This window comes from Zalophus californianus, chromosome 10 (genome assembly GCF_009762305.2).
Source record: "Zalophus californianus isolate mZalCal1 chromosome 10, mZalCal1.pri.v2, whole genome shotgun sequence".
Classification (NCBI taxonomy): domain Eukaryota; kingdom Metazoa; phylum Chordata; class Mammalia; order Carnivora; family Otariidae; genus Zalophus; species Zalophus californianus.
Window position 1 is genome coordinate 76,379,838 of NC_045604.1, and position 14,375 is coordinate 76,394,212.

The following is a 14,375-nucleotide window of genomic DNA, read 5'->3' on the forward strand; positions in this document are numbered from 1 at the left end:
GGGCTGCAATCCAGAAAGTGCTGGCTATGGTCAAGGGGCTGTTTTGTTGTTTCAGGTGAGGTGGGTTCTGCATTCCCAAGGCCTCCTCCAGCCCATACGGACACACGCGTGCACGGACACACAGACACCACACCAGGCAAGGACATGAGAGCCAAGCCCGGAGCTCAGCCCATAGCAGTAGCCTTTGAGACCAGGGCCCTGCCTCCCACCAGACCAGGCATTGGGCTCATATGGCCCGGTCCTGCTTCTGTCTCAGGCTGAGCACGCGGGCCGCCCCCATAAAGGCCACCCCGGTGAGCAGCTCAGCGATGAAGCTCATCCAGCCCAGGGCCAGGGACCAGCCGAAGCGGATGTCCACCTGGTCCAGGAGGGCCTTCTCCTCCAGGAGACACCGCGCCTCCCGGAAGGCGGCCGCCGAGTACGCGATGTAGACACTGATTCCAGCCAGGGTCAGCAAGGCTGCAGGAGAGGCAAAGGAGAGCAGATCAAACCCCCAGGCTCCTCCTCCTCCTTGCCCAGCCCATCTCTCCAGCTGTCCATGCTCCTCCTACCACAGGGCCTTTGCCCATGCTGGTCCCCTACCCAGTGCACCCTCCCTTCCCTTCCTGCTCCCTCCCACCACCAGAAACTCCTGTCCATCCCCAAATCTCAGCTCATCTAACTCGATTCCGGGACCTCCCCAAGTAGGTCAAGTGCCCCCTGTGGTTTCACAGCACCACACACTGTCACTGTCCAGGTCAGAACGGCAATTTTGCATTTGTTTGTGAGGTCGCTTAGCTTATGGCCATCACCCCCAATGGGCTATGAGCTCCCAGGGGCTCATCCTGGATTCCAGCACGGGGTTGGCCCATGGTGGGTCCCCAGAGACCGGGAATGACAGATGCCCTGTTCAGCACCACAGCTGCCGGCCACAGGGGGCTATTTCAACTGAAATTAAATTAATGTAAATGAACATCTCGGACTTCCTGGGCATCTGCCTCACATCAAGAGCTCCGCAGCCTGGCTCGAGGCTCCCCCCACGGCACAGCGTGGATTAGACTTCCCGCCAAGTGCACGGAGTGGTTTCGAGAATTAGTCCCCGGGTAACCTCTTAATGCCAATATCAATAATAGTAGAGGTCGGAGGACATCTGAGCCTCATACTATTTTCACCGCCAGACATTCTTTTTGGTCCTTTTCCTCCATGGATCCCAAGTGTGTGCATCACCTCTGTTCCTGCTCGGTGTTTAAGCAGGGACAATTTCAAGCCTACAGGAAGGAGGGAGGCCTTAGGACACCAGCCATGTGCTGGATCCCATCTTTGAAAGCCTCTGGTCTGCCAAACAGACGGGATTAACCCAGGCATTGCGCAGGTTTTAATCAATCAATCCATCGATCGATCAAAGCAAGGTGTGTCAGAAGGGCAGAGGCGCATGAGAGAGCAAGGGTCTCCTGCCAGCCCACAGCCCTCACGCAGAAGCTGCAGGGTCATCTGTGAAACCAGGAAAACAATCCTCAGGACCTGCTCCCACCCTCTGCTTCTCTCTTGGGACCCACTCATCCCTTCCAGCTCTGATGTCACAGATGGGGAAACTGAGCCCCGGAAAGGATGCCCGCCCACCCCTCCCCAACTGAGGGTTCACGTGCAGCCCCTCTGGAGCCCCCACACTCCGTGCAAGGGGGGCACCTACCTCCAAAGAGGAAGAGGGTCCCTGTGAGCAGGAGGAGGATGGAGACTCGGAGGAGGAAGCTCAGAAACCCCATCATCCCCCCAAACACCATCAGGATCAGGCTGAGTGGCAGCAGAATCACAAATGTCCCATGCATGGCTTAGAAGAGAGAAGAGGACAACAGGCAGAGGAGAGTTACCGACAACCTTCAGTCAGTCAACAAACAGTTACTGAGCACCACCTATGGGCCAGCCCCCAGATGCTGGGAGAGAAAATTAACACCATTGTTACTACCATGTCTGATGATGATGATGATGACAATGTAACAACACGTTACAAACCACAAGAGCCACTCTTTTTCGTGGCTGAGTAATATTCCGTTACATAAGTGAAACAAGTCAGACAGAGAAAGACACATACTGCATGATTTCACTGATCCATGGAATCCAGAAAACAAAACAAACAAACAAGCAAACAAAAAATAGACTCTTAAGTACAGAGAATAATCTGGCATTTGCCAGAGAGGAGAGAGCGGGGAGATAAGTGACACAGATGAAGGGGGTGAAGACATACACACTTTCTGGTGTAAAATAAATAAGTCACAGGGATGAAAAGTACAGTGTAGCAAAAATAATAATACTGTAATAACGTTGCATGATGATGGATGGTGAATACACCTGTTGCGGTGAGCACTGAGCAATGTATAGAATTGTCCAATCCCTGTGTTGTACCCCTGAAACTAACAGAACATTGTGTGTTGACAAAACTTCAAGAGTAAAATCAACTAATTTTTGAAAGTAACAACAGGTGTGGAGACTCATCTGTGCCAGGCTTCAGGTCGCACAAGCGCGCGTCCTGACGCTCCCTGTGAGGCAGGTACTGCCGTGTCCATTCGCGTACTCACGCAGCATGTTTCCTGAGTACTCTAGTGAGTAGAGTCAAGTAGTGAACAGATCAATAAGTGACAGAGTTGAGAGATGGTGACAAGCGGTGGGGAGGGCAGTGAACCCGGCACAGAACGGGCTGGAGCAGTGGCTTCACGGAGGAGGTGACATTCAAGCAGAGCCCTGGGAAGGAGGTGAGAGAGGCAGCCTGCAGAATGAAGGTCAGGAAGGGTGGGGTGGGGGGCTGAGGGAGGAGCAGGTACCGAGTCCCAGGACAGGCTGTGCCTGGTGGGATGGAGGCACCCGGGGAAGCTGGCAGGGGCGGCGTGGAGACAGCGTGGGGGAGAGGGGATGCAGGAGATGAAGACAGAGAGCCAAGAGCAGAGCACGCACAGGACTGTGAACTTCCGTCCGAATGAAAGGGGCCACCAGGCGGGCAGCTTGGGACAAGAGAATCCCACAGTTTAACTCCCGTTTCTCAAGACCGCTCTGCTTGCTATACTGAGAGTAGACAGCAGAGGGGGGCAGGGGACGGACAGGTGGCTCCCAAGCTCACGGCCCACGGAACCGCTGAAAGTGACCCGATCTGGGACGAGAGTCTTGGCAGATGACGTGAGGGGTCTCAGCATGAGATCATCTGCATTCAAGGGGGCCCCACATCCAAGGGCTAGTGCCCTGGGAGGAGGCAGGCGAGAGCATGGAGAAGATGCGGTGAAGATGGGGGACAGAGATTGAGTGACGTGGCCCCACGCCAAGGGCTTCCGGGGGTCGATGCCACTACCTGAAGCCGGGGAGGCAGGGACCGGGTTCTCCCTCGGAGCCTCTGGGAGGACCAGCCCCGCGGGCCCCTGCATTTCAGACTTCCGACCTCCAGGACTGTGACGCAACACACTTCTGGGGTTTTTAAGCTACCCAGACTGCCTGAGAACACAAAAACAAGGAGCGGGAAGCCCATGGGGGCATTACTGCCATCACCCTGTTAAGGATGAGGGTGACCTGGGGCCGCTGGGAAGGGGTCGGACTCCAGGTATATTCTGAAGATAAAACAGGCAACGGTGTTGAAGGTGTGAGAACAAGAGGGACAAGACAAGCAGCGCGATCTGGGGCCTGAGTGCCGGGCGGACGCGCCGCCGTCTGCACAGGTGGGAAGATGAGGGAGGAAGTGCTGGGTTCGGGGTTCGGTCGGGGACCGGACAGGTTCCAGGGACTCCGCAGGGAGTTCAAGGTCTGGAATGCCGCTGTATCAGGCCAGCCCCTAGCTCCCCGGACACTGAAAGCAGCCCCTGTTCTCAAGACCCAAGTATTTCCTAAAGACCCAACCCTGCCTTTCCTCCTCCACAGACAGTGCCCCCCTCTCCCCCTGGTCCCCTCTGACTGCCCTGGCTCCCCATCCTGGGCCGCCCAGCCCACCGGCTTCCAGCCTTCCCTCCCCGGCTCCTGCCCAGCTCCCTCCATGGTGACTCAACACTGCATGGGGAACATTTGCTCTGAGTTCCATTGACAAGAACAGTGGTTGGCGAGGGGAGCGTGGGGTGGGGGGGAGGGGATGAACAGGTGAGAGGAGGGGAGGCCAGAGAAAGAACATCCCCTACCCCTCTTCCCTGTCCCCAAATTGCAGGTGGCTGGTGAGTCAGAAGCATATTACATTAACAAGGCGTGATCAGAACTTACATTACAGAACCAGAAAGTAGAAAAGAAGGAGTTACATGAATGTCAAGTGGGGTGGGGGTGGGGGAGAGGGGGGTGGAAGAAATCTGGGGTCTCAGGATCCTAAGATCTCAACATTTGCCACCATCTTGGCTCTGAGCTTCCTGGCAGCCAAAGCAAAAAGGGAAAGAATTGCAAAGTTCTTTTTCACTGGCCATTCATTTACCAAATAATTGATTGATCATTTACCATGAGCTGGACACTAAGCCTCCTTCAGTCCTTTTGGCAGCAAGATAGGTATGAAAATAAATACTTCACTCTGGCTCTTGAGAGCGAGCTAAGCTCATATCTTCCAGAACTCTTTTTTTTTTTAGATGTTATTTATTTACTCGACAGAGAGAGACATAGTGAGAAAGGGAACACAAGCAGGGGGAGTGGGAGAGGGAGAAGTAGACTTCCCGCTGAGCAGGGAGCCCGATGCGGGGCTCGATCCCAGGACCCTAGGATCATGACCTGAGTCAAAGGCAGATGCTTAACTGACTGAGCCACCCAGGCGCCCCTCAGAAGTCTTTCCTTACACCCACGTTCACAGTCTGCTCTGTGCCCCCAGCTCCCCACAGTTTCCCTATTCTAGCGTCTGTTATCTAGTGTGGGGGGCAGCTCCCTCTTCTGTCTCTCCTGTTAAGCTGTGGGCTCCTTGAACAGGTTCCTCTTGTACGATTGTATCCCTGAGTTTCCAGCAGAGCACTCAGGAATGGTGAGTGCCTGACGGGTATTCGTCGACCTCATTAATTAATTAAGAGCTAGATGGTGTTTCTCTAAGCCAAGAAAATATGGCAGTTTCTAAGAAATGAAAAAGAAACCAAGAAGCTTGAGAGATGACCTCACGGGTTCAAAACAGAGACTTCCAAGCCAGGTACTCCGCATTCGAATTTGGGCTCTGACTCTGGGGCCCTGGGCGTGTCTCTTAATTCAGCAGGAACTCCATTTCCACATCTGTGAAAGGGAAGTGATAAGAGGTGGCTCACAGGATTACCATCAGGACGGTGTGCGTGAAGATGATGGAGCAACGCAGAAAAGTGTAAATGTAGGTACCACGTCCCATAGAATAAGTGCTAGATAGATCATAACCCTGCCAGGAATGACAATGATGGAGACAAGAATACAGCTCAACTTCCACTGTGACCAAATCACTTTGTCCTCAACCCTATAATGGCCACCAACCTTGGCGAGTCAAGGACACAAGAGCAATCTCCCTCCCAAAGCTTGTCCGTCTGTCCCTTCCTCCCTTCCTCCCTTCCTCCCTTCCTTTTTCCCTTCCTTCCTTCCCGGGAAAAATCTTGGGCCGGAAAGCACAACAGCTGGGATGAAAACCTGGCCCTGGAAGATCTGTCCCCCTGTATGGCATTGCCTCCAGACTATGGCTCAGAAGTGAAATCATTTGTCATTTAGAAATTAATGAGGTTTCTTGGAGCGGGTTCAGCCCCAGAGGCGCCATGTGTGAGTTCCCCAGACTTGCTGCGAGCTGACTTGACGTACACGTTCAATTAAACGTCTGGGTAAGAACAGGCTTCCAGTGGGAGAGTTGTAAAATCTCCTGCTGAAGTTTGGCTTAGCTTTTCGTGGGGTGTGTGTGTGTGTGTGTGTGTGTGTGTGTGTGTGTGTGTGTACACACGCCTTGGTCTTTGTTATTTTCAGGGCCGCAGACATGGGGCATGAGGATTGATTCTGAGTTCCGTACCCATTTCCAACCACATCTCGTTTGGAAACACCTATCTATAGGCCCCTAATGAGGGCCACGCTCTGCCACAGAGCCCGGGGACTCTATGATCTAGACTTGGTCCCTGCTCCCCCTGGAGACCAGGGTCCAGAGCAGAGACAGACGAGCAGGGAAACAAAGTCACAGGCTGTGATGTGTCATGAAGGAAGTCAGCATGACAATGCAGAAAAACGGGGTAGGCAGGGAGTGGGGAGCACTTCTTTGGATAAGGTGATTGCATTCATTTCCTTGGGCTGCATCACAAATTACTACAAACCAGGTGTCTCCTACAGGAATGTATGATCCGACAGTCTCGGAGGACACAAGTCCAAAATCAAGATGTCCCATGACCCCACTCCCCTCCAGAGGCTCCAGAGTCCTTCCCTGCCTCCTCCAGCCTCCTGAGGATGCTGGCGACCGACCCTTGACACCGCCTGGCTGGTGGCTGCATCATTCCCAGTCTCTGCCCCCATCTTCATTCTCCTTTTCTTACAAGGACCCTTATCAGAGAATGCAGGGCCCACCCAGTTAATCCAAGATGATCTCATCTCAAGATCCTAAACTTAATGACATCTGCAAGGATACTTTTTTCAAATAAGGTCACATCCCCAGGTACCAGGGGTTAGGACGTGGATATATATATTTTTTATAGGGGATGACACCTTCCAATCCACTCCAGTGTTTACGGGAGGAGCTCAACAGATGGCAGCTAAGATTACTATATAGAATTAATAATAATAATAATAATAATAAATGTTGACGGGCCTTTTTTCATCGAGGGCCAATGTGTGCCCAAGGGCAAGAAACCGTTTAGTTCAAAAATACTTTGTTGAGGAACAATGAATCATGGAACACTGCACCAAAAACTAATGATGTAATATATGGTGATTAACATAACAATAAAAAAATTAAAAAAAAATACTTTGTTGAGGAAAAAAAAAAACAACTTTTTGCAAGCAAAAGGAAGAGCAAACCCAGAAAGAAGCAAAGATGTTCACGCCAAGGAAAAGATGATTGTGACTCTCCCATCATCACACTTTTCAAAGAACTGCTCAATGGGAAAACCAGGCTTCCAATTCCACAACACTAGTGAGGTCAGGAAGCCCCGGGGTGGTTGGCGAAGTAATAGTTGTGCTCTTAAAGAAACTAGAGACAGTTTCTGCAGAGACATCAGAAGCATTGACAAAAGAAGGAAATCTCAGGAACCATTTCCCAAAGGGGGAAATGTCACACTGTCTTTATGTTCAAGCCTTGTCAATGTGACTTGCAGACTCCAAGAAGGGCTCAGAGATATTCAGTCCTTATCGTGGGTGGTAAGGAAGTCAATTTTTACGTTTTTGTCAATATTTGTTCTAGAATCTGGGGTGACCAGAACGCAGTCTTTTTGAGAACAAGGGCTGCATCTTCGTTCCCTTAGAACGCTCCAAGATGCATCGTTGTGATATGGAAAAAGCAGGACTCTACGACAAGCAAAGACCTAAGTTCAAATCCTGACACCACCTCTTACCAAGCAAATGTCATCGCCTCCCAAAAGCCTGTTTCTGTTTCCTCCCGGGTCCATTGGATTATGGGCCCTGACTTTGCCAAGCTGTCATGAGCACCAAATGTGAGAATAACTGTTTCTTTCTTGCACTCAAGCGCCTGGAGCTCTCTACCAAGTAAAAATTTTAATGCCCATTTCACATACGCGAGAAGTGAGGTTCAAAGTACTGAGGTCAGTTGCTCAAGAAGGTACAGCCATCAAGTCTCAGAGCTGGGACGGAACAGCAAAGGAGGTTGACAAACGGGTGTAGGGATGGCAGACAAGGGGTGTTTAACCCAGTCTGGAAATTAGGAAGGGCTGTTGGGGCAAGGGGAGGAGATCTCAGCTTTAAAGGTCAGATGAGAAGGCGTGGGGGAAGGCATTCCTGAACGAGGGGACAGCATGTGCCAAGGCCCGGAGGCAGGAGATACCTGAGATATCTGGAAGGACGCACGTGCCCCAGCTCTTGCAGCTGGAGAGGTGGGCAGGGTTCCCATACTTCCACAAGCCACACCACGGCGAAATGCAACCACTAGGGCAGTCCTCCTCGGGGCTTGTGTTACAGCAGACATGATAGCATTCTTCTCAGAAGAAATGGAAACAAGACCCATGCAGCCCCCACCTCAACTCCTCCTTCGTTCTCTCCTCCCCATAGCGAACCTCTCGTAAATGCTTGGACACACATACTTCCAGTCTTTTCCCATATATTCATACTTTCCTATGTATTTACCTGTTTCTCTAATTCTAAAAGGCACAGCCGGTCACACCTCAACATGTGAAAACAGAATGTGTTGGACCATCCACAGCATCTTGCCCAGAACACTCTGCAACGTGCTTTTCTCATTCCATGGTATTTCTTGGTCTTTTATGCACATTAGTATACGCTCTTTACGGACTACAAAGTCTTCCAAAGGATAGACGTGCCACATGCAGATGCTTAGCCGTATTTCCACCCATGAGCTCCGAGGCTGTATCTTGTTCTCCACAGTTACAAAAATGGTTAAGGCGAGCCTCTTAGAAACCTCACAGGGTAGATCCCAAGCAGCGGAATTACACTGAATATGAATTTTGTTTCTTTATTTGTTTGAAGTGTGTACTTGACTTTCAACAAGCAGCTGGGAGGCAGCCTAAAGCCCAGGCCTTCGTGCCCAGAGATGCTGAGACCCCCGGCGCCCCCCACTTCCCTTCCCACCGACCGCACAGCTATGCATGAATCACACTGAGCATTCCCTCCTGGATTCAGGCCGCCTCTGAATCCCATTACGTCCCCAATCCCTTTATTTCTCTCCCCACCATCTCCTCTCTTGCAATCGGCAGCAGGCATTGTGGGAGGGCTGGTTTTAATTTTCCGTGCCACTGCAACAGCCGGGTACCCAGAGAGACCAGACACCCAATCTTGTGATATTCCAACCTCCACCTCCTCAGAAGACATGCAGGCCAGGCCTCTGGCCCTCAGTTACAGTGGCCTCCTGCCACTGCTGTGCTATGTTGGGCTAGGCATTTGACCTTTCTAGGTCTGGTGTGCTTAGCTGTAGGATGAGCAGCCTGACCACCTTCCTGGCTCTTAGGAGACACAGCCGAAGTAAGGCATAGGGAGGACCCAAGGTGTGGGTAAGAAGCATTTTCTGTGCTGCCTCCAGAAACACCAGCCTTCTAGCTGACTCTGGAACACCCCGCCCTCAATCCTACCGCTCAGCTCTGCTCCTGCCCTTCTTCCTTGTAATTCAGATCTCTGATTCCCAGATGGAAGAGGCAGTGTAGGATGGGGGACTGGGAACCCAGGAAACAGGCGAGGAGCCTCTCCTCTGGCCTGCCATGGCCTCGGTCTTAGCACACCCACATTACACTGGAATTCTGCTCTGTGTCGCATCATTCCCACAGGGCAGGAACCACCTGGATTCAGATCCCAGATCTACCTGTAACTGTGCAAACTTCCATAACTTATTAACCTCTCTGTGCTTCGGTTTCTTCATTTGGAAAGTAAGGATGATAACAGCTCCTGCCTCATGAGGTTGTCATGAAGATGAAGAGAGTTGATAGATGCAAAGCACTCAGGACAGTGTGTGGCACGCAGTGACTGTCCCGTAAACATCAGCTGTTCCTCTTATTGCCCTTCAACCACACCATTGACAGGTGCCTCCACCACCCTTCCTCACGTGACCCTGTTTCATTCCCTCTGCTACACCTACTGCTATTTGAAACAAGTTTACATTTATTTATTCACTGGTCCATGTGTTTACTATCTGCCTGCTGCACTGGACTCAAGCTCTGTGTGGGCAAGGACCACACCTATCTCGTCATGTTCTATGCCCTCCATCTAGCCCAGTGCCAGGAGTGAAATACATATGTACAAAGGAAGTAAATGAGTCTCTCATGATTAGCTCCATTTTACAGATGAGAAGCCTGAGACTCAGGGAGGCAATGGGATTTAGAGCAGGAGACATTAATTGAGCTCCTACTATGTACCATGCATCTATGCTAGGTGCTTTGCTTATGTGATCTCATTTCATCTCAGAGCAGCCTGTTAATGGAAGTTAATGGAAGCAGGGGACGGGCCAGAAGCCACACCCACTGGTAAGCTGTGGGGCCCTTATCTATGATGGGACTGGTCCCACTCCTTCGCCTTGTTACAAATGGCACATCTCATCCCAGCCAATCAGCACATCCCATCCCTCGGCCACAAGGACTGGCTCAGCCCTGGGCGTGTAATCCAGTCTGGTCCCATGAGAAGCCTACTTAGAATGTTTGCAGACTTTTGGCAAGTGGAGAGCCTCCTTCTGCTTGGGTTGTGAAGACTGGAGAGGGTTTATCGAAAGCAGGACCCACACAGAGGCAAAGCCCGGAGAGGAAAAGAAAGAAAGTGCGTTTAATTCTCTGGATCCCAGCACACTTTTCGGTTACATGGACGGGGAATTCCTTTCCTTGTTTAAATAAGGATGATTTGTGTTTCACCAAAGACTCCTGGTTGATACAGCGAGTCTGGATGTTTCCAAACTGGGGCTCTTTTTTCAACATGGTGCTGAATTTGATGATCCCCTCCACCTCCGCCAAAAGTAATTCCAGTCCCTGGCCAAGGAAGCAAACCCATGACATCCCCAGAGCTAATCTGGAGGACAAAACATCCAAGCAAAGTGGGTTTTTATTGGGCGCTGGAGTGGCGCCGGCTTGGGGTTTCTTGCTGGAACAATCAAGAGTTCTTCCCTATACACCCCCACTGGGGTTTGTCTAGGAGGCTGGCTCAGAGAACACGCTGCTTTGACAACTGCCCTCTCTCTTCTGTGACCCCAGCAGCAGGTCCTCAAAGGAATAAGACGCCTCCACATAACAAAAGAGCTTGGACAAGATTCCAAACTCATTCTGGGGATAAAGAGATTCTGAGAAAAGTCTCCCTCTGGGGGTGGTGTGCAGCGAGCATGTGGTCTGAAGGGGCAGCCTGCTCTTTCTTGGATGATATAATGGTAATAATAGCACTCCCATTCAAGGCGCACTTACAGAGGCCAGCCACCACTGAGGCTCTTTAAATACACTCTCCCATTCCATCCTGGCCACAACCTTATGAAGACAGGTGACAGATATCCTCCCTTTGCCCATGAGGGAGCCGATGCTTGGAGAGATAGAGGAATGCACCCAAGGCTGCACGCCTCCTCGGCGGTGAAGCTGGGGCTTAGACCTGGGTCTGAGAGTGAACAGACGAACAGACTCTGGATGTGAATTTTGCCCATTTCTCAAAATCCTGGAGCACACAGGATTGTTGACATTATTAAGTTTCACAAAGAAGCCAGACCAATGCCAACTATAATTAGTCATCCAGTTTACCCACAGATGTGATAAGTAGGCTAAATGCCAGCACCCAGCCCAGCAAAGGGTCAGTGCTCCAGAGATGGGATTGCATCTAAAAGAGGCTGGAAGGAATAGCAAAGACTAGTGTTTATTGAGCACTTACTATGTGTCCAGCCACTTTCATGCAACACAGAGATCCCACAACAACCAGGCATCATGTGAGGTCCCAGGTAAGGTCACTTTTTTCAGCTAGCTGGTTTATGGAATTCTGACCACACCCCCCTCATGGTTTTGACATTTCATTTTGATAGATGTGGAAACTGAGTCTCAGAGGTTAAGACACCTGTCCCACGATCCCAGAGGGTCCTGGGAAGCGTCCAAGCTGGCATCTGACACCCATCTCCCTCACATCAAGGGCGGGAACTCTTGATCATTCTTGAAACAATGCTCTGAGAACACCCTAAATTGATTCTGATTAGCGTGGGGCTGCGGAAAGAGCTCATGGCACCTCTACCTTCCCTCAACTTCCCACACATGTCAAGGGAACATCCCCTTCCCTGGGACCTTATGCAGGGTGTAGCAGCTGGATTGTATCAGCTTGTGAGAGCCAACTGCTAAGTTTTTAGGAATTTGGGGAGCCACCTGACATCATGTTGATAGCTTGAAGTTGACCCCAGTGGGAATATTTACACCAAAGAAATCAGCAAATGCTTCAAATCAAGACTCCCTCTTCCCCCAGAAAGACAGTTATTAACTATTTCCCAGCACACCACTGGACTTCTGTTCCACTCATTTTCTCATTCATTCATTTAAAAAATAGGTTCCACTTCTAACATAATACAATTTATACTCACTCTCGTACCTGGGTCAGCAAATCTGGGCTCGTGATCCCACCCCACACCAGGGGTGTGCTAAATATTGGGCATCAAGCCATGGCAAGACAGGCATGGTCCCCGTCCTCATGGAACTCATGGTCTAATGAGGGAGTCAGACTTTAACTCAAAAAATGCCACAAAATCTATGCTATGAGTAGAAGTTGACCGAGTCAAGCTAGCAGGATGGGAGCAAGGAGACTCCAGGCAGAGGAAATGGCATATGCAAAGTCCCAGTGGCAGGAGGAAATAGGGCATGGTTCAGGAAGTAGCCCCAGGCCAGCACAGCCAGAGAAGAAAGAGCAAGGGGAGATCGGAACTGGAGAGGCACCCTGGCAGCCCTTGTGGGCCATGCTAGCGACTTGGTCTTTGTTCCCAAGCCTCAACAAGTCCATTAAAAGCAACCCACATTTTTTAAGGTCTGTGAAACTCAGCCCTCCCTTCCTCATCAGATTCTTTCTATGGTACCTCTCTGAGCCTCAGTTTCTTCGCAGGAAAAATGAAGGTAATAATGGAGATGATACTTAACTCCACAGGGTAGCAGTGGAGATTAACTGAAGACATAGATGGAAAGAAAGCATTCAGCTCCACGCCTGGCCCACTGCCAGCCTCAATGAACTCGCTGAACTATTATGTTTAGGTCCCTCCTTTCTCAAGTGTCTGTTTCAGCCCATTCGCTTCCCTGCATTCAGTCTTCCCAGTGTTACTGAGTTCCAACCACTGTGCTAGGCACTGGGAAATCAGCCCTGAACAGGACAGACGCAGTGGCCCCAGGGGGAGGGGGCTGCTCTCTGCTCCTGATCACCTTTCTTGAATCATTCCACAGATATTCACTGCATCCCCGCTACTGCCAAGCGCTTGTTCTCAGCCCTGAGGATACAAATAAGGCTGACATGGGGTGTGCCTTGGGGTCTATGGGCTCAGACCTCTCTTCAGCATTCAGCTCCTCAGGCTGGTTTAGGTGTCTCTTCGGACTCCACCCACCCTCCCTCCCTCATGCTGCTTGTCACTCTGAAATGTGACTGCGCATTTCCACATGCGTCTCCGCAGCTAGTGTGTGAGCTCCTGGACGGCAGGACCTGGGTCTTAATCATCAGCACGGTGCTTGGTGCAGAGGAAGCCTGCGATCAACGGTTGTGCAATGAATCCTGAACCACATAGTGTAACCTGTGGCGCAAGAGAAGCCCGGCCCCTGCCCCTAACTCCACTTCCTTCTTCGGTCCTGGCCACCCACTCCTCAGGGCTCCCGCCCCACTCTTTGAAGAGCTCCAAAACTGGTGTCCAGACCCGGGATTCTCCCCCGATCCCCTCCCTCCCGGACTCACTGAGAAGTTGTCGGCTTGAGTCGCTGACGGTCACGTTCTCCTGCCAGAAGGGGTTCATCAGCGGCACGCACGGGCTCTGGACTGGATGGGGTGGAAGAATCTGTGGCTGCGGACGTGGCGTTGGAAACCCAGCCCTCGGCCTCGCCCCCACGCCCACCCTAGACGCCATCCCGGGAGGGAGGATCTTGCGGAGACCAGAGCAGCTGCACCTGGAGCTCACCCCGCTCCGGAGCCCTCCGCCCACCCGGCCCGGGCCCAGACCCCGCGTTTTGTGCTTTGGGGCTCGGGGGAGGACTGCGAGCCCAGCAACAGGTCCCGGGCGGGCGCGGCACCGCGCAGCATCCCCGCGCTCCCCCTTACCCCGGCAGGTGCGCCAGAGGCCAGAGTGCGAGCTCAGAGGTTCGAGCTCACTGAGGGCGGCCCCCGCCCGGCCCCGCGCCCCCGGGCCGCCCCGCTCCAGCCGCTCAGTGTCAATGATGTACCAGAAGTCCGTGGCGATGGCGGCCGCCAGGAGCACAAAGCTGAGCGCCCCGGTCAGCGCCGCCGCGCCCGCCAGCATGCCCAGGTGCACCCGCATGGTGCAGCCCGGCCCGCCGCCCGCCGCCCGCGGCTCCCAGCTCCTCCTCCGGAGTCTCCGGACTGGGAGCTGCCCGGGCCTTCGGTCCTCGAGCCCTCCCTCCCGCCCTGGCTCCGCCCTCAGCCCCTCACCTGCGCCCTGCGCGCGCTCGTCCCAAACCGCTCCCAGCCCTCCGATGCCACCGCCACTCGCAGGCCCCGTACCTGCGATCTCAGACTTCCACCTCCGCCTTCCCACCCCCATCCGAGCCTTTGGACCCCACCCCAGCCTGAACGCCACCTCAGCCGTCCATTCCCACCTCCCACCTGCCGCCCAGACTCTTATCCCTCGGATCACTTCCCCACTGTCCCCAAACCATCCC

At 52.5% G+C, this 14,375-nt stretch overlaps 1 protein-coding gene across 2 annotated transcripts; it reads right to left on the reverse strand.

The window, feature by feature from the left end:
• Positions 1-226: 226 nt before the first annotated feature.
• On the reverse strand, positions 227-14,014 carry TMEM114 (transmembrane protein 114). 2 transcript variants are annotated; one of them, XM_027613908.1, is made up of 4 exons: positions 13,798-14,014; positions 13,438-13,518; positions 1,670-1,807; positions 227-459 (listed from the first exon to the last, which is right to left on the reverse strand). In XM_027613908.1, the coding sequence occupies exons 1-4, from the start codon at positions 14,012-14,014 to the stop codon at positions 227-229; spliced, it is 669 nt and encodes a 222-aa protein (XP_027469709.1). The 2 variants fall into 2 exon arrangements, with proteins under 2 accessions (XP_027469709.1, XP_027469710.1); XM_027613909.1 differs by lacking the exon at positions 1,670-1,807.
• Between the last annotated feature and the right edge of the window lie 361 nt (positions 14,015-14,375).

Coding starts and splice junctions, on each gene's coding strand:
- TMEM114 (XM_027613908.1), bottom strand. CDS start 14,014: ATGCGGGTGCACCTGGGCATGCTGGCGGGCGCGGCGGCGCTGACCGGG. Junction 13,519..13,797: donor CCTCTGGCGCACCTGCCGGG/GTAAGGGGGAGC, acceptor CACCCCATCCAG/TCCAGAGCCCGTGCGTGCCG. Junction 1,808..13,437: donor CTCAAGCCGACAACTTCTCA/GTGAGTCCGGGA, acceptor CTCTCTTCTAAG/CCATGCATGGGACATTTGTG.